Raw genomic sequence first — 20,480 nt, 5'->3', positions numbered from 1 at the left:
TCCACACAAATTCAACCACGTTCTGGCCTAGTTGACTTTGTCTCTGAATGGCGCTCAAACGCACGCGTCAACTGTTTAATCCAAATTTATGTTTGTTTCTCATACAAAACCAGTGAAGTTGTCACATAAATAAAAACATAATACAATGATATGCAAATACTTTTCAACTTATAATTAATAGAAAAGACTGCAGACTTGCCAGACCACAGAACACTTTCACACTTTTACACAGTCCATCTTAGATGAGCTCGGGCCCAGCGAAGCCGGTGGCGTTTCTGGGTGTTGTTGATAAATGGCTGTGGCTTTGCATAGTAGGGATTTAACTTGCACTTACAGATGTAGCGGCCAACTGTAGTTACCGACAGTGGTTTTCTGAAGTGTTCCTGAGCCCATGTGGTGATATCCTTTACACACTGATGCCACCTGAGGGATCGAAGGTCAGTAATATCATCGCTTACGTGCGGTGATTTCTCCAAATTCTCGGACCGTATATGATTAAATCTCTACATTCTTTGCAATAGCTGGTTGAGAAATGTTGTTCTTAAACTGTTGGACAATTTGCTCACGCATTTGTTCACAAAGTGGTGACCCCTCGCTCCGTCCTTGTTCAAGGAAGCTGCCTTTTATACCCAATCATGGCACCCAATTAGCCTGTTCACCTGTGGGATGTTCAAAAATAAGTGCTTGATGAGCATTCCTCAACTTTCTCAGTCTTTTTTGCCACTTGTGCCAGCTTTTTTTAAACATGTTGCAGGCATCAAATTCCAGATGAGCTAATATTTGCGAAAAATAAAGTTTTCCAGTTCGAACGTTAAGTATCTTGTCTTTGCAGTCTATTCAATTGAATATAAGTTAAAAAAGATTTGCAAATCATTTATTCTGTTTTTATTTACCATTTACACAACGTGACAACTTCACTGGTTTTGGACATCAACACTTCTTTGTTTAAAACAGTTTCATTTCAGGCGCCATCTACAGCGCTAAGCCTTCTGGGTAATATGAACATTCCGCAATAAACCGGCGTCCTTATATATATATATATACATATACATATACATATATATATATATATATATATATATATATATATATATATTATATATATATATATATATATATATATATATATATATATATATATATATATATAAGTAGGTGTGGGAAAAAATCACAAGACTACTTCATCTCTACAGATCTGTTTCATGAGGGTTCCCTCAGTCATCAGGAGATTTTAATGGAAGCATTCACATACAATGGTTTATATAGAGCACAGAGTGGGTGGGTACAGGCAGGCGTAGGGTGTGGTGATTGGCTCATGTGTTACCTAGGAGGTGTTTCCGTCTGTGGCGGCATGTTGAAATGATTTCACTGCGCTTGTTGAGGGATGATAGATCTGGATGATATATAATAAACAGTTTCTCTTTTAAGCATAGGTTGCATCTTTTATTACCACTGTTGTAAGGTGTGCTGGATGCAAGAATTTGCCATGTTATTGAATATTCAACATTATTGTCTTTGAGGTTCCAAATGTGTTTGCTGAGTTCTGTAGAATTCTGCAAAGTCTGGTTTCTAAAGGAGGCGTTGTGATAATTCCATCTTGTTTTGAACGCTCCTTCGGTTAATCCTACGTACGTGTCGGATGTGTTGATGTCCGTGCGTGTTACCTTTGCTTGGTAAACGACTGATGTCTGTAAGCACCTTCCGTTAAAATCTCCTGATGACTGAGGGAACCCCTCATGAAACAGATCTGTAGAGATGAAGTAGTCTTGTGATTTTTTCCCACACCTACATATTGCGCTCTTCCACGGTATCGAGCACTATTCTCTGGATAATCCAATCAAGACATATATATATATATATATATATATATATATATATATATATACACATATGTGTATGTATATGTGTATATATTCATATACATATAGGTGTATGTATGTATATATACATATACAGTGGGGCAAAAAAGTATTTAGTCAGCCAGCGATTGTGCAAGTTCTCCCACTTAAAATGATGACAGAGGTCTGTAATTTTCATCATAGGTACACTTCAACTGTGAGAGACAGAATGTGGAAAGAAAAATCCAGGAATTCACATTGTAGGAATTTTAAATAACTTATTTGTAAATTATGGTGGAAAATAAGTATTTGGTCAACCATTCAAAGGTTTTGGCTCAAAATCTCACGATACATGGCCCCATTCATTCTTTATTTAACACGGATCATTCGTCCTGTCTCCTTAGCAGAAAAAAAGCCCCAAAGCATGATGTTTCCACCCCCTTGCTTCACAGTAGGTATGGTGTTCTTGGGATGCAACTCAGTATTCTTCTTCCTCCAAACACGACGAGTTGAGTTTATACCAAAAAGTTCTATGTTGGTTTCATCTGACCACATGACATCCTCCCAATCCGCTGCTGTATCATCCATGTATCCATTTTGGTATAAACTCAACTCGCCGTGTTTGGAGAAAGAAGAATACTGAGTTGCATCCCAAGAACACCACACCTACTGTGAAGCATGGGGGTGGAAACATCTTGCTTTGGGGCTATTTTTCTGCTAAGGGGACAGGACGATTGATCCGTGTTAAGGAAAGAATGAATGGGGCCATGTATCGTGAGGTTTTGAACCAAAACCTCCTTCCATCAGTGAGAGCTCTGAATGGTTGACCAAATACTTATTCTACCATGATTTACAAATAAATTCTTTAAAATTCCTACAAAGTGAATTCCTGGATTTTTTTTTCACATTCTGTCTCTCACAGTTGAAGTGTACCTATGATGAACATTACAGACCTCTGCCATAATCTTAAGTAGGAGAACTTGCACAATCGGTGGCTGACTAAATACTTTTTTGCCCCACTGTATATATATATATATATATATATATATATGTATATATATATATATGGGGATAAGACAGAGACAACACTAGATATGATATGACAAACAATAGCAAAGAAGCAGTTAGTGAAGTAAATATCAACACAGAAATAACAATGAAAATTATACTACAAATGGAGCAATTGCATTATTGATCATGAATAATAATAATAATAATTGCCTGTATTGTCAACAATGGGGCGGCATAGCTCGGTTGGTAGAGCGGCCGTGCCAGCAACTTGAGGGTTGCAGGTTCGATTCCCGCTTCCGCCATCCTAGTCACTGCCGTTGTGTCCTTGGGCAAGACACTTTACCCACCTGCTCCCAGTGCCACCCACACTGGTTTATATGTAACTTAGATATTGGGTTTCACTATGTAAAGCGCTTTGAGTCACTAGAGAAAAGCGCTATATAAATATAATTCACTTCACTTCACTACAATAGTTTCAAATGCTACAGTACATTTATGTATTGATAACTTGAATTACAAAAGAAAACAGATAAATGGAGGGGAAGAACGAAAAAAGAACTGTATTAACCTTGTAGATTGTTATATTAAAAATAGGTTCAACTTTATCAGTATCCCGTGTTTCACCCAGTTTACCCTGGAGGCAACAGTTTTAGCATAAAATGAGTAAAACAATATCGTATTTTTTCCCCGATTTGTGCTTTTTGAGGTAACAAGGACCACTTGAAACCGTGATTAAAAGTTCATGTTGATTTAATTTTATGAAAAAAGATAAACATCGTAACTTTGGGCGAAAATTTCTGAAAAAGCTGGCGTGAATCAAGGGATTTTAGGCTGCAAAAATCACACAAAAATAAAGCTTGCAAAAATCTTGGAAGGACTGGTGTATTTGCTCGAGAACCGGCATTTTTCTACAGTTGACATTTGTGTGACGTTTTAACACTAAATCTGACAAAACAGACAAAACAAAAACAAAAGGTCCATTGCAGAGGACGTTGGTTCTCTAAAGCAGTGATTCTCAAACTTTTTTCAGTGATGTACCCCTGTGAACATTTTTTTAATTCAAGTACCCCCTAATCAGAGCGAAGCATTTTTGGTTGAAAAAAAGGGATAAAGAAGTAAAATACAGCACTATGTCATCAGTTTCTGATTTATTAAATTGTATAACAGTGCAAAATATTGCTCATTTGTAGTGGTCTTTCTTGAACTATTTGGAAAAAAAGGTATAAAAATAACTAAAAACTTGTTGAAAAATAAACAATAGATTCAATTATCAATAAAGATTTCTACACATAGAAGTAATCATCAACTTAAAGTGCCCTCTTTGGGGATTGTAATAGAGATCCATCTGGATTCATGAACTTCATTCTAAACATTTCTTCCCAAAAAAAGAAATCTTTAAAGGGGAACATTATCACCAAACCTATGCAAGCGTCAATATATGTTGCAGAAAAAAGACCATGTATTTTTTAACCGATTTCCAACCTCTAAATGGGTGAATTTTGGCAAATTAAACACCTTTCTGTTTATCGGTTTTTAGCGATGACGTCAGAACGTGACGTCACCGAGGTAACACACCCGCCATTTTCATTTTCACATTACAAACACCGGGTCCCAGCTCTGTTATTTTCCGTTTTTTCGACTATTTTTCGGAACCTTGGAGACATCATGCCTCGTCGGTGTGTTGTCGGAGGGTGTAACGACACTAACAGGGAGGGATTCAAGTTGCACCACTGGCAAGAAATCTGCCGCCAGACCCCCATTGAATTTGCCAGAGTGTCTTCACATTTTACAGGCGATGCTAAGACAGACATGGCACAGAGATGTATGGATAACCTGCAGATGCATTTGCAACGATTAAGTCAACGAAATCACAAAGGTGAGTTTTGTTGATGTTGTTGACTTATGTGCTAATCAGACATATTTGGCCTTGGCATGACTGCCAGCTAATCGATGCTAACATGCTACGCTAATCGATGCTAACATGCTATTTACGCTAGCTGTATGTACATTTGAAACTAGACACCCACATTTAATGCGAAACAAACACTTACCAATCGACGGATTTAAGTTGCTCCAGTGTCACAAGATGCGAAAGTCCTGATCGTTTAGTCCGCACATTTTACCGGCGATGCTAATAAGGCAGCTATGCTATGGGCCACTACATTAGGTACACCCATGCTATGGCCGAATAGCGTCAATAGCTATTCGCTCAATAGCTTCAATTTCTTCTTCAATTTCGTTTTCGCTATCTGCCTCCGTACTCCGACCATCTGTTTCAATACATGCGTAATCTGTTGAATCGCTTAAACCGCTGAAATCCGAGTCTGAATCCGAGCTAATGTCGCTATATCTTGCTGTGGTAACCGCCATGTTGTTTGTAATGGCAGCCCTGTATGACGTCACAGGGAAATGGACAGTGGCATCGCAAATAGCGAAAATCAAGAACTTTAAAGCTTTTTTTTAGGGATATTCCAGGAGGTGTAAAATTTTGAAAAAAACTTTGAAAAATAAAACAAGCCACTGGAAACTGATTTGTATTGTTTTTAACCCTTTTGAAATTGTGATAATGTTCCCCTTTAACATCAATATTTATGGAACAAGTCCACAAAAAATCTAGCTGTCAACACTGAATATTGCATTGTTGCATTTCTTTTCACAGTTTATGAACTTACATTTAAATTTTGTTGAAGTATTATTCAATAAATATATTTATAAAGGATTTTTGAATTGTTGCTATTTTTAGAATATTTTCAAAAAATTCTCACGTACCCCTTGGCATACCTACAAGTACCCCCCAGGGGTACGCGTACCCCCATTTGAGAAACACTGTTCAAAAGGATATAAAAAAGATGACGTATGCCGATGGTTTCATTGAAAAATCCAAGTCGATTATGCAGAAACACACAAGACTTCTGCTGCGAACCTTCCAACTGCTGCTGGCCCTCAATTATTAATGACCAGAGAGAAGGGGAACATTTACTCACTTAGCCGCCTTCCTCTGCTGCAGCCACGTGCGTGTGCGTGTGTGTGTGTGTGTGTGTGTGTGTGTGTGTATGATGAACCTGGATCAATACGCACTCCTTTGGGACTGTCTTTGCACTGTTTGTGTTGCACCACTGCAGGTAAGCTGTTGTGTGACTTTACAAAATGTAATTTTCCTGCATTGCCTTTTACCAAAAAAGGCATTATTTTTCTGGGCCATAATAAACATATTGTTCAATAAATATGTACGTATATTGCGGATCTAGATAATGCTTTTACCGGCAGGTGCAAAACTGGTGAATGACCAGTGTTTTAGAATTGTTCATAGTCCATAAAGAAAGATGCGGTCTTTTAATTAATCATTTGATATCTCAAATAACATCAGGTTGCTGAGGAACAAGTGTATGCTGCTGACAGAAAAAGGAAGAGAATGCGAGAAAAAAAGAGATAAAGAAAAACTTCAAGATCTTTATACTTACCTCACAAATGTGAGAAGAGAGAGGAGGAGTCGGGTTTGATTTTGGAAAGACGGAGAGGATGACCAGAGGACAGACTCGCTGTTAAAAAAAAACAGGAATGTTTTGGTTAGATTTGGGCAAAGGCAGCAATACATCATAGATCATCATCGTGGGGCGGCATAGCTCGGTTGGTAGAGTGGCCGTGCCAGCAACTTGAGGGTTGCAGGTTTGATTCCCGCGTCCGCCATCCTAGTCACTGCCGTTGTGTCCTTGGGCAAGACACTTTACCCACCTGCTCCCAGTGCCACCCACACTGGTTTAAATGTAACTTAGATATTGGGTGTCACTATGTAAAGCGCTTTGAGTCACTTGAGAAAAGCGCTATATAAATATAATTCACTTCACTTCACTTCATATAGAGACATACTGTAATAACTAAGTAAATAATGAAGATTAAAAACCAATTACCAACAAAAAAATTCAACCTTTTTTTAAAAACTAAAAGTAGTCTTTTTCTCACATGTCGACTTTTTTTCTCCAAAAATTGGGAACAATTTCTCATATTCTTTCTGCTTCATATTATTGCAATACTTTCACGTAAAATTACTACTTTTTTATGTAAACGTATGATTTTTTAATGCAAAACGGTATATAAAATTCTGACCTATGACAATATCGCCATTTTTTGTTGTTGTTGTTCTTGTAAAGCAGTGACATTTTTGGAGAAAAATCCCGTAATTTTGCCAAGTGAAATTCCGATTATTATTACAACATTGTCGAGTTTTCTTATAAAATTCTGACATTTGTCGAGTAAAGTTACGACTCTTTTCATTAAATTGCCAAAATGTTAAGCTTCTCTTGTTATTGAGTAAAATTCCAACATTTATCATAATATTGCACAAATGTTCAGTTTTTCTTGTAAAAAATTTTGACTTGCGTTGAGTAAAATGACGACTTTTATTATTACACTGCCGAAATTTAAAGTTTTACTTGTGAAATTGTGACCTTTTTCCTGTGAAATTCCAACTCATTTTTCACAACGAGCTTTTTTATGATTGCATGGTATGTATATAATATTAATGTCATATATGGGGGGCATTGCTCGGTTGGTAGAGTGGCCGTGCCAGCAACTTGAGGGTTGCAGGTTCGATTCCCGCTTCCGCCATCCTAGTCACTGCCGTTGTGTCCTTGAGCAAGACACTCTACCCACCTGCTCCCAGTGCCACCCACACTGGTTTAAATGTAAATTAGATATTGGGTTTCACTACGTAAAGCGCTTTGAGTCACTAGAGAAAAGCGCTATATAAATATAATTCACTTCACTTCACAAAACAAACCCATTTGGAGAGTAACTTCATCCATCCATTTTCCTACCGCTTGTCCCTCTTTTGGCCCAAAAACTAATACAATATGAATTAGTGATCTTCGGCATCACAACAGTCCTAGTTTCATGTTTCATGAATTTACCAAAAAGCGCCGTATCTTTGGACAAAAAAACAGCCGAAGCAATACAACACAAATCACGTGAGGACTCTTAAGACTACAATTGTTGACGAGACACATGAATCTTGCCAAAACACCTGGCAACAAGAGAATTGTGAAGTGAATTATATTTTTATAGCGCTTTTCTCTAGTGACTCAAAGCGCTTTACATAGTGAAACCCAATATCTAAGTTACATTTAAAAACCAGTGTGGGTGGCACTGGGAGCAGGTGGGTAAAGTGTCTTGCCCAAGGACACAACGGCAGTAACTAGGGTGGCAGAAGCGGGAATCGAACCTGCAACCCTAAAGTTGCTGGCACGGCCACTCTACCAACCGAGCTATGCCGCCACAAAAGACTCTTAAGGGGACATACACAAGACAAAACTATGGGAACTTCGCACCAAAAGTGTATGATAGCAAAAAAAAAAAATTTGAATAAAAGTAAAATGTCTGGAAAAAAAACAAGACATCTAGTTGTCTAATAAAATATACACGGAGACTCTACACCAGGGGTGTCCATATTGCGGGGACATTTTTTAACGACCCCACGGCACATTCTAAAAATACGATTAAATTAAATAAAAGACATAAAAAGTGGTATAAAGAGAAATGAGGTGAAATGTAACAAGAAAATGTTGCAATGTTTACTCTAATAACACAAAGCTGCCATGCAGGCTGTTTCCTTCTTTAAAAAATAATAATGAATCAAAATCAATGTCATTCTGAATTATTGACCTATTCAGGGCTCCAATTACGTCACATTAAATATTCCAATTTGAGACATTCTTAGAGGAAAATGTTGCATATTTTGTGTTTGCCATATACAAAACTAAGCTGTATTTTTAAAAGAAGGGCCTAAAACGAATAAACAAAAACCGTAAAAAACTATACAATTTATAATTGATAAATAGATCTGATAATAATCTCGAGATTATTGTGTTAAAAGTCCATCCATTCATTTTCTACCGCTTATTCCCTTTGGGGTAGCGGGGGGCGCTGGTGCCTATCTCAGCTACAATCGGGCGGAAGGCGGGGTACACCCTGGACAAGTCGCCACCTCATCGCAGGGCCAACACAGATAGACAGACAACATATACACTCACATTCACACACTAGGGCCAATTTAATGTCAACAATAAAACAATAAAAAAAATATATAATTCATTTTTTAACATTTAATACTTTTGGATCCCCAATAATTTCAGTGTGATTTGTTTTTAAGTGTCATTGCTCAAAAATAATAATTAATTAAAATCAATGTTGTTATGAGTTATTGACCTTTTTAAGGCTGCAACTAGTAAACTCAAATATTCCACTTAAAAATACTATTTGGGGAGAATGTTGTATATTTTGTGTTTGCCATATAAAAAACTGAGCTGTTTTTTTTTTTTTTTTTAAAGAAAGGCCTAAAACGAACAAACAAAAAACATAAACAACAATACGATTTATAATTGACGGATAGATCTGGAGTTAATCTCGAGATTATTGTGTTAAAAGTCTTTAGTAAAAAAAAATATATATATATATATTTTTTTTAATATTTTAATGAGTAGGAACCTTTTGGATCCCCAATAATTTCAGTGTGATTTGTTTTTAAGTGTTATTGCTCAAAAAATAATAATGAATTAAAATCAATGTTGTTATGAGTTATTGACCTTTTTAAAGCTCCAACTATTATCTAAAATATTCTACTTAAACATTTTATTGGGTGAAAATATTACATATTTTGTGTTTTTTCCAATAAAAACAGGGTTTACTTGAAAAAAAATAGCATACAACTTAAATCTTTAAAAACGTTATATTAACTGATAGACCTAATATTTGATATATAGATTTAAACGTTGAATAATAATAATACTAATACTGAATAAAGACACATTTTTTTAATATATTTTTTTGACCTAAAAACTTTGGGGTTCCCAGGATCAAGCCTGAGTGGAGGCCAAATGTATAGTTTTTATACATATATTGTATTGCTTTTTAAAATAGAAAATATTTGCTTTGATTTTTCAGTGTGCGGCCCTCAGTGGAAAAAAGTTTGGACACCCCTGCTTTACACACACATAACATGCATTTACTGTAAAAAAAAAAAAAAAAAAAAATAGTAACCATGGACAGTTCCTGTAGTTTTCATATGAACCATAGTGCTTACTTTTCGTGCTGGGTGCATGCATTGTGCCTCTCACACATTTCTTATTCTACACCAAAACTCATCTAATTATTAATATTTTGTAGCTTTTTGGTCCGCCTATAATTTATATGTCATTTCTCCGATTGATCCCGTTTAAACTTCAAAACAAATTTAGAATACACGGGCTCCTTAGGAAAAACATTATCCCAAATAACCGGCTTTCCTAAAACTCATAGTTTTTATGGATTTTACCCATTTTTCCTTAACTACTCCTTCCACAGTTTTCAACCACATCAAAACATTTGTCTTCACCAGGTTTTTTTTTTAATTGACAGTTTTCCAGCGGTATGGTTTTTCCACAACACAAATGTGATACTCCTCCCATTATTCTTACTAACGGTTTTAACTAGAGATGTCCAATAATGGCTTTTTTACTGATATCCGATATTGTCCAACTCTTAATTACAGATACCGATATCAACCGATACCGATATATACAGTCGTGGAATGAACACATTATTAAGCCTAATTTTGTTGCGATGCCCCACTGGATGCATTAAACAATGTAACAAGGTTTTCCAAAATAAATCAACCCAAGTTATGGGAAAAAAATGCCAACATGGCACTGCCATATTTATTATTAAAGTCACAAAGTGCATTATATTTTTTAACATGTCTCAAAACAGCAGCTTGGAATTTGGGACATCCTCTCCCTGAGAGAGCATGACGAGATTGAGGTGGGCGGGGTTGAGTTTGTGGGGGTAGGGTGTATATAGTAGCGTCCCGGAAGAGTTAGTGCTGCGAGGGTTTCAGGGTGCCGTAATATGCGGACTATAAGTCGCAGTTTTTCACACTTTTGGCCAGGGGTGCAACTTATACTCAAGAGCGACTTATGTGTGAAATTATTAACACATTACCGTTAAATATCAAATGATATTATTTAGCTCATTCACGTAAGAGACTAGTCTAGTATAAGATTTCATGGGATTTAGCGATTAGGAGTGACAGATTGTTTGGTAAACGTATAACATGTTCTATATGTTATAGTTATTTGAATGACTCTTACCATAATATGTTATGTTAACATAGCAGGCACCTTCTCAGTTGGTTATTTATGCCTCATATAACGTACACTTATTCAGCCTGTTGTTCACTATTCTTTATTTACTTTAAATGGCCTTTTAAATGTCTATTCTTGGTGTTGGGTTTTATCAAATAAATTTCCCTCAAAAATGCGACTTATTATCCAGTGCGACATATATGTTTTTTTCCTTCTTTATTATGCATTTTCGGCAGGTGCGACTTATACTCCGAAGCGACTTATACTCCAAAAAATACGGTATTTGTTCTGTTGTGTTATGGTGCGGATGTTCTGCCGAAATGTGTTTGTCATTCTTGTTTGGTGTGGGTTAACAGTGTGGCGCATATTTGTAACCGTGTTAAAGTTGTTTATACGGCCACCCTTCGTGTGACCTGTAGGGCTGTTGACCAAGTATGCCTTGCATTCACTTGTGTGTGTGAAAAGCCGTAGATATGTGATTTGGCCGGCACACAAAAGGAATTGCCTTCAAACCTCTCCCTACGTCCGTGTACACAGCGGCGTTTTAAAGAGTCATACATTTTACTTTATGAAAACGATATCGATAATTATTAAACAGATACCGGTCATTTCCGATATTACATTTTAAAATATTTATTGGGTAATAATATCGGCAGTCCGATATTATTGGACATCCTTAGTTTTAACTTTACACCCATAAGTAACCATGATTGTAGGTATATCTTCCAAACTATGGGGGGTGGGGGGGTTCCCTACATATGCGGTCCTCTCCAAGGTTTCTCATAGTCATCATTGTCGACGTCCCACTGGGGTGAGTTTTTCCTTGCCCTTATGTGGGCCCTACCGAGGATGTCGTTGTGGTTTGTGCAGCCCTTTGAGGCACTGAGAATTTCATGGAAGCTGCTTTTATACCCAATCATGACACCCACCTGTTCCCAATTACCCGTTCACCTGTGGGATGTTTGATGAGCATTCCTCAACTTTCTCAGTCTTTTTTGCCACTCGTGCCAGTTTTTTTTAAACATATTGCAGGCATTGAAATCCAAATTGAGCTAATATTTGCAAAAAATAAAGTTTCTCAGTTCTAGCATTAAATATATTCTCTTTGCAGTCTATTAAAGTGAATATAGGTTGAAAATGATTTGCAAATCATTGTATTCTGTTTTTATTCACCATTTACACGTGACAACTTCCCTGGTTTTGGGTTTTGTATTTGACATGATTATTTTGGTGATTATTACAATTCTCACCTGTCTTTCCTGAACTCTGTGTTTATACTGTTTTGTGTTTCCATTTGTCACCAGTCCAGGAACAGTCTGCAGGCGGGCGACATGGACGGGGCCAGAAGACTCGGAAGACTGGCTCGTCTGCTCAGTATCGTTTCCATCGTGCTGGGAGTAGTGGCCATCATCGTCTACATCTCACTTTCAGGTAGGAGAACAAAACAAATAACTGTTCAGCATCATTTTTAAGGGACAGTGGAAACTTTGCTGACTTTGGTTGACTTACATGCGTAAAAAGTTAACCGCTGGATAACAAAACCTGATAAATTGAATAAAACCTTCAACTAATGATTTTCAATGCTGGATCGGATTAGCTAGGTTTTGTACATAGTCCACAATTGTTCAAAGTACCGTATTTTCCGGATCATAGGCGCACTGCCGATGTGTGGGTCGAGTCAGGTCTAATTTCATTACAAAAAGCGCACAGGATTATAAGGCACATTAAAGGAATAATATATATATATATATATTTTTAAATATTTTCCTAATTGTAAAATACTTCCTTGTGGTCTACACAACATGTAATGGTAGTTCTTTGGTCAAAATGTTGCATAGATGATGTTTTACAGATAATCTTCTCACAAGTCGCTTCAGGATGCGGCGTTTTGTGGGCGGTCTTATTTACGTGGTTCACTTTCGACAGCGTCATCTACCCGTGAATTTTGTTGTAGCGGTGTAGCGTGCAAGGACAGGAGTGGAAGAAGTGTCAAAAGATGGCGCTAACTGTTTTAATGACATTCAGACTTTACTTCAATCAATAACGGAGCAGCATCTCCTCATCCAGAAACAAAAACACCGGAAATGTGTCCCGTGAAAAACCGACCGGAACTCTAATAACTAAAGTCCCTTGGGTGAATAATGTAAACTCACTACACCGGTATGTTTTAGCGCTTTCATGGCGAGTTTACTGGCAATTATAAGTAAGAACTTTATACTACTTTCGCGGAGGATGAATATCCCATAACAAGAAGATAGAGAAAAAGAAGAAGCTTATTGACTATTGGGTTGACAGACTACAAAGGCGGATTTTCAGGACTTATGCAGATCCCAAATATAGATCAGTAGGTAACAGAAGGTAAGAAAAGTTGCTATTGCATAATATTGCGAAACCAAACGCCATACTATATGTCTTGCCTTATACACACACCATAATAATACTCCTATGTTGAAGCACAGTGCAATCCATCAATCGGCGCGGCTTCAGAACTTACCAAAGTCGTACTAAAACATTTTGATGGATTGTAATGTTCTATATTTTCAATGGAACATAAAAAATGTTGGTGTTGTTTACTTGAGTCATACTGCAGTATACACCTATCGCTTATGTTTGACTGCCATATACTGGTCACACGTATCATTACACCATGTACCAAATAAAACAGATTTGAGGTCGGTAAGCATATTAAGTGCACCGGGTTATAAGGCACACAATCGTGTTTTGAGAAAAGGAAAAGATTTTAAGTGCGCCTTGTAGTCCGAAAAATACTGTACTGTGTCAAATTTGATTTGCCCCCCCATAGATGTTTAGTTACTGCTCGATGGCTGATAAGAAAACAAAGTTAGCTTGATATTTTTGACACTCTTCCTTTGACTCCCATCTTTACACACTAAAATATTTAATTACAAAAAAGCCAAAGTGATATTGTCACTGAAATTGTTTAAAACGTGGATTTATGCCCGTTTGTGGACATTTCACATGCCTGCTGAAGGGATATTTGACAATAATAATGCATGATATGTGTTGGAATAATTGTAAATACCGTATTTCCTTGAATAGCCGCCGGGCAAGTAATATGCACCTGCCTTGAATTACTGCCGGGTAGAACTCGCTCCCCAAATTAATAAGCACATGCTGACTTTTACCGCCGGGTCAAATTCGTGACATCACGAGTGGCGCTTCCCATGCCAACATTTTCAAAATAGCGGAGGAGTTTATTTTGGCTTTTACTGTGTGTAAACCAGGGGTTATAAAACTATTTTAACACTCTTACTAATATGTGCCACACTCTGTGAACCCTAACCAAATAAGAATAACAAACACATTTCTGGAGAACATTGGCTCTGTAACACATTATAAACGCAACATAAGAATTACCCAGAATTCAAATGCATCCATGACTCTTGGCTATACACCCCGCTAGCACCAACCCCCCCCTCTCTGTGCGTGGGTTGGGGGCGCGTGTATAATATAGCCAAGAGCCATGGATGCATTTGAATTCTGGGTAATTCTTATGTTGCGTTTATAATGTGTGACAGAGCCAACCTTCTCCAGGAATGTGTTTGTTATTCTTGTTTGGTTAGGGTTCACAGAGTGTGGCGCATATTAGTAAGAGTGTTAACATTGTTTTATATCACAACCATCAGTGTGATCTGTATAGCTGTGGAACAAGATCCCTGGTTTACACACAGTAAAAGCAGAAAAAAAACTCTTCAGCTATTTTTATATTTACAGCGCATATCAGTAAAGAGTTTTAAAGTTGTTTATATCACAACTATTAGTGTAAACGGTATGGCTGTTGACCAAGTATGCATTGCAATCTCGTACGAGAAGCAGCGAAATGCATGCGTCCTACCGGCACGCAGATAGCATGGTGTATAGAGGGCGCGATGACATGCTGTAGAGCTGTGGTCCCCAACCACCGGGCCGCGGACGCAGAAGAAATTTTTGATAATTATTTTTATCACACTCAAATTTTAACTGAAGAGGTCAATAATAAATAATTAGCGCCTGCTTACTTTTACCGCATGCCTTGAACAAGCGCAGGAGTGAGAAGAAGTTTTAAATTAATTAGCGCCCCGGCAGCTGTTCAAGGAAATACGGTAATTTACCTCATTTTATTCAAATACTGTGCTGGCCTTGCGATGAGATGGCGACTTGTACAGGGTGTACGCCGCCTTCCGCCCGATTGTAGCTGAGATAGGCGCCAGCGTCCCCCCGCGACCCCAAAGGGAATAAGCTGTAGGAAATGGATGGATGGATGGTTTACTCATGCATTGTGTAGACAAGCTGAATAGAAATGAGACTTGGCGTTCGATTGAAATTAGGTTGACCTACCAACTTGAAAGAGGAATTTGCAGATGGCACAGAGCAACCGATTCTGTTCATAACTTTTATGGACAGAATTTCTAGGCGCAGTCAAGGCATTGAGGGGTTCCGGTTTGGTGGCTGCGGGATTAGGTCTCTGCTTTTTGCAGACGATGTGGTCCTGTTGGCTTCATCTGGCCGGGATCTTCAGCTCTCACTGGATCGGTTCGCAGCAGAGTGTGAAGCGGCCGGAATGAGAATCAGCACCTCCAAGTCAGAGTCAATGGTTCTCTCCCGGAAAAGGGTGGAGTGCAATCTCCGGGTTGGGGAGGAGACCCTGCCCCAAGTGGAGGAGTTCAAGTACCTAGGAGTCTTGTTCACGAGTGAGGGAAGAGTGGATCGTGAGATCGACAGGCGGATCGGTGCGGCGTCTTCAGTAATGCGGACGTTGTACCGATCCGTTGTGGTGAAGAAGGAGCTGAGCCGGAAGGCAAAGCTCTCAATTTACCGGTCGATCTACGTTCCCATCCTCACCTATGGTCATGAGCTTTGGGTCATGACCGAAAGGATAAGATCACTGGTACAAGCGGCCGAAATGAGTTTCCTCCGCCGTGTGGCGGGGCTCTCCCTTAGAGATAGGGTGAGAAGCTCTGTCATCCGGGAGGAAGTCAAAGTAAAGCCGCTGCTCCTCCACATGGAGAGGAGCCAGATGAGGTGGTTCGGGCATCTGGTCAGGATGCCACCCGAACGCCTCCCGAGGGAGGTGTTTAGGGCACGTCCAACCGGTAGGAGGCCACGAGGAAGACCCAGGACACGTTGGGAAGACTATGTCTCCCGGCTGGCCTGGGAACGCCTCGGGATCCCCCGGGAAGAGCTAGACGAAGTGGCTGGGGAGAGGGAAGTCTGGGCTTCTTTGCTTAGGCTGCTGCCCCCGCGACCCGACCTCGGATAAGCGGAAGAAGATGGATGGATGGATGGACAGAGCAACGCAGGAAGTTGCTGAATCCTCTGTATTTGCATGTGTTAAGTTCTCAACACAGGTGTTAGGTTTCCAACACAACTGCAAATCCCCCCTCCTCCCTTAGTGCAGCTGTGTGTGTGTGTGTGTGTTTGTAATGTAGGGCATTCCCAAATGAATTAAAAGGCGAGGAGAGTGGAGAAAGTTTTCACTCTCCTCGTGCGGGAAAAACAATCACTGGTTTGTCTTCTATTCTCTGTTTCTGTGTTTTTATAATGTCTCATGGTATTTGACCCTGACGATATGTCATGCAAGTTAATATTTTTTTCTCTCCCTTTCCTTTCTCCGACAGTTTTGTAGACCGGAGGGACACAAACAGCCCCATGAAGTCCAAACACGGATGCAACGAGAGGAAAAGAAAAGAATGCATACATTCAAATCTGATCTGGTTTTATTTCCTCCATACTGTAACTATGACATCATGACGTTCCGGAAGCAATAGCAAAGTCATGATCTTGCTCCTGCATGCATTCTAACCCACTAACATCTGCTCCGTGCAACACTATTACGGGCAGGAACGAGAAGACACTTCCCACGTGTGATTATGGCCGACGGACGAGCGAGCACAGGAGACTTTTTCTACACCGGTGATGGAACGCTTTAACAGCATTTCCTGTTGGACGGCAGCATATAATCCTCCTGTATTGAAAGCCGACACAGGAAAAATGAGATGTACGTTTTGTACCATGCTGCGACTGCGAAGGCGGCGGACCGAATCGTTAAGACTGTCGGAATGAGAAGTTGTGTACGTGAGGAGTCCAGCGCTTGTGGAATCATCCCCAAAAATACGATTATTGCTTTATGTACGCAAACACACGTGCACCCTTTCACGTTAATCACTTTCATTTGCCGCATTTAACACTTAATCTTTGCTCCAGCTCTTCACCCGATGCCCTTAATCTCTGTTTACAACCTTTCTACTTGTCGTATATCCTCAGTGCTACGCTACAGACTGGCTCAATTCAAGTCTTTCTTGTATATGTAAGGGAAAATATATATGCAATATGTATGCATGATGTATGTTTCTTTAAATGACCTTCAATCAACATCCAGATCGAACAGTTTGTGTTTCATGTCAGACAGTGATCATCAGTGTTACCACACACACACACCCACACACACACACACACACACACACGCACCTTCACAATACAGGTAATATTAACTTCAAGGGGGGCGTGAAAACAAATTGTGAGGTTCAGTGTGTGTGAAGCAATTGCATACTGGCATCTTTAGTGTTCGTAAAGAACTATCTTGACACATAGATAGGACAAATAAACATTAACTTCGGGGGGTGGGGTCGTGAAAAAAAAAAGTGAGGTGAGATGTCGGGGGAAAGTGGCCGTGAGAGGCAATTGGGTAAAGAACTACAGATTAAAAACATTAACTTCAGGGGGCGTGAAAAATAATTGTGAGGTGTCGAGGGAAAGTGGGCGTGAGAGGCAATTGCGTAATGGCATCTTTAGTGTTTGTAAAGAACTACAGATAAAAAACATTAACTTTGGGGGGGCGTGAAAAAAAAAGTGAGGTGAAATGTCGGGGGAAAGGGGTCGTGAGAGGCAATTGGGTAAAGAACTACAGATTAAAAAACATTAACTTCAGGGGGGCGTGAAAAATAATTGTGAGGTGTCGAGGGAAAGTGGGCGTGAGAGGCAATTGCGGAATGGCATCTTTAGTGTTTGTAAAGAACTACAGATAAAAAACGTGAACTTCGGGGGGCGTGAAAAAAAATTTGTGACGTTTCGAGGCAAAGTGGGCGTGAGAGGCAATTGCTTAATGGCATCTTTAGTGTTTGTAAAGAACTATCTTTAGACATAGATAAGAAAGATAAACATTAACTTCGGGGGAAAAGAGTGAGGTGAGATGTCGGGGGAAAGGGACCGTGAGAGGCAATTGGGTAAAGAACTACAGATTAACACACATAAACTTTAGGGGGGCGTGAAAAATAATTGTGAGGTGTCAAGGGAAAGTGGGCGTGAGAGGCAATTGCAAAATGGAATCTTTAGTGTTTGTAAATAACTATCTTTAGACATAGATAAGAAAAATAAACATTAACTTCGGGGGGGGCGTGAAAAAAAAAGAGTGAGGTGAGATGTCGGGGGAAAGGGACCGTGAGAGGCAATTGGGTAAAGAACTACAGATTAAAACACATAAAAATCAGGGGGGCGTGAAAAATAATTGTGAGGGGCCGGGGGAAAGTGGGCGTGAGAGGCAATTGCATAATGGCATCTTTAGTGTTTGTAAGGAACTACAGATAAAAAAACATTAACTTTGGGGGGGCGTGAAAAAAAAAAGTGAGGTGAGATGTCGGGGGAAAGGGGTCGTGAGAGGCAATTGGGTAAAGAACTACAGATTAAAAACATTAACTTCAGGGGGGCGTGAAAAATAATTGTGAGGCGTCGAGGGAAAGTGGGCGTGAGAGGCAATTGCGTAATGGCATCTTTAGTGTTCATAAAGAACTACAGATAAAAAACGTGAACTTCGGGGGGCGTGATAAAAAATTGTAACGTGTCGAGGCAAAGTGGGCGTGAGAGGCAATTGCTTAATGGCATCTTTAGTGTTTGTAAAGAACTATCTTTAGACATAGATAAGAAAGATAAACATTAACTTCGGAAGAAAAGAGTGAGGTGAGATGTCGGGGGAAAAGGGACCGTGAGAGGCAATTGGGTAAAGAACTACAGATTAAAACACATGAACTTCAGGGGGCGTGAAAAATAAATGTGAGATGTCGAGGGAAAGTGGGCTTGAGAGGCAATTGCATAATGGCATCTTTAGTGTTTGTAAAGAACTACAGATAAAAAAACGTGAACTTCGGGGGGCGTGAAAAAAAATTGTGACGTTTCGAGGCAAAGTGGGCTTGAGAGGCAATTGCTTAATGGCATCTTTAGTGTTCGTAAAGAACTATCTTTAGACATAGATAAGAAAAATAAACATTAACTTCGGGGGTGGGGGGCGTGAAAAAAAAAGAGTGAGGTGAGATGTCGGGGGAAAGGGACCGTGAGAGGCAATTGGGTAAAGAACTACAGATTAAAACACATAAACTTCAGGGGGGGCGTGAAAAATAATTGTGAGGTGTCGGGGGAAAATGGGCGTGAGAGGCAATTGCATAATGGCATCTTTAGTGTTTGTAAAAAAAACTATCTTTAGACATAGATAAGAAAAATAAACATTAACTTTGGGGAGGGGGGGACGTGAAAAAAAAGAGTGAGGTGAGATGTCGGGGGAAAGAGGCCGTGAGAGGCAATTGAGTAAAGAACTACAGATAAAAAACCATAAACTTCAGGGGGCGTGAAAAATAAATGTGAGGTGTCGAGGGAAAGTGGGCGTGAGAGGCAATTGCGTAATGGCATCTTTAGTGTTTGTAAAGAACTAGAGATAAAAAACATTAACTTTGGAGGGGCGTGAAAAACATGTGTGAAGTGTCGGGGAAAGTGGGCGTGAGAGATAATTTCGTTATAGCATCTTTAGTATTCGTAAGAAACTATATTGACACAAATAGATTAAATAAACATTAACTTTGGGTGGGTGGAGGGTTCATGAATAAAAAAAAATTGTGAGGTGAGATGTCGGGGGAAAGGGACCGTGAGAGGCAATTGGGTAAAGAACTTCAGATAAAAAAACATGAACTTCAGGGGGGTGTGAAAAATAATTGTGAGGTGTCGAGGGAAAGTGGGCGTGAGAGGCAATTGTATAATGGCATCTTTAGTGTTTGTACAGAACTACAGATAAAAAAAATTGTGAACTTCGGGGGGCGTGAAAAAAAATTGTGACTTGTCGAGGCAAAGTGGGCGTGAGAGGCAATTGCTTAATGGCATCTTTAGTGTTCGTAAAGAACTATCTTTAGACATAGATAATAAAAATAAACATTAACTTCGGGGGGGGGGCGTGAAAAAAAAGAGTGAGGTGAGATGTCGGGGGAAAGGGACCGTGAGAGGCAATTGGGTAAAGAACTACAGATTAAAACACATAAACTTCAGGGGGGGCGTGAAAAATAATTGTGAGGTGTCGGGGGAAAGTGGGCGTGAGAGGCAATTGCATAATGGCATCTTTAGTGTTTGTAAAAAAACTATCTTTAGACATAGATAAGAAAAATAAACATTAACTTTGGGGAGGGGGGGCGTGAAAAAAAAGAGTGAGGTGAGATGTCGGGGGAAAGGGGCCGTGAAAGGCAATTGGGTAAAGAACTGCAGA

At 39.3% G+C, this 20,480-nt stretch overlaps 1 protein-coding gene across 1 annotated transcript in view; it reads left to right on the top strand.

Moving 5' to 3' along the window:
- Positions 1 to 16,725, top strand: part of trarg1a (trafficking regulator of GLUT4 (SLC2A4) 1a) — a 32,015-nt gene extending 15,290 nt beyond the window's left edge. The window contains 2 exon segments of the mRNA XM_061919486.1: positions 12,268 to 12,394; positions 16,582 to 16,725. Coding sequence (XP_061775470.1) covers positions 12,268 to 12,394; positions 16,582 to 16,589 — 135 coding nt within the window. The 3' untranslated portion in view covers positions 16,590 to 16,725.
- Positions 16,726 to 20,480: the final 3,755 nt, after the last annotated feature.

The sequence above is a fragment of the Nerophis ophidion genome, linkage group LG13 (genome assembly GCF_033978795.1).
Source record: "Nerophis ophidion isolate RoL-2023_Sa linkage group LG13, RoL_Noph_v1.0, whole genome shotgun sequence".
In the NCBI taxonomy this organism is placed as follows: domain Eukaryota; kingdom Metazoa; phylum Chordata; class Actinopteri; order Syngnathiformes; family Syngnathidae; genus Nerophis; species Nerophis ophidion.
This window is presented reverse-complemented; position numbering and strand designations above follow the sequence as displayed.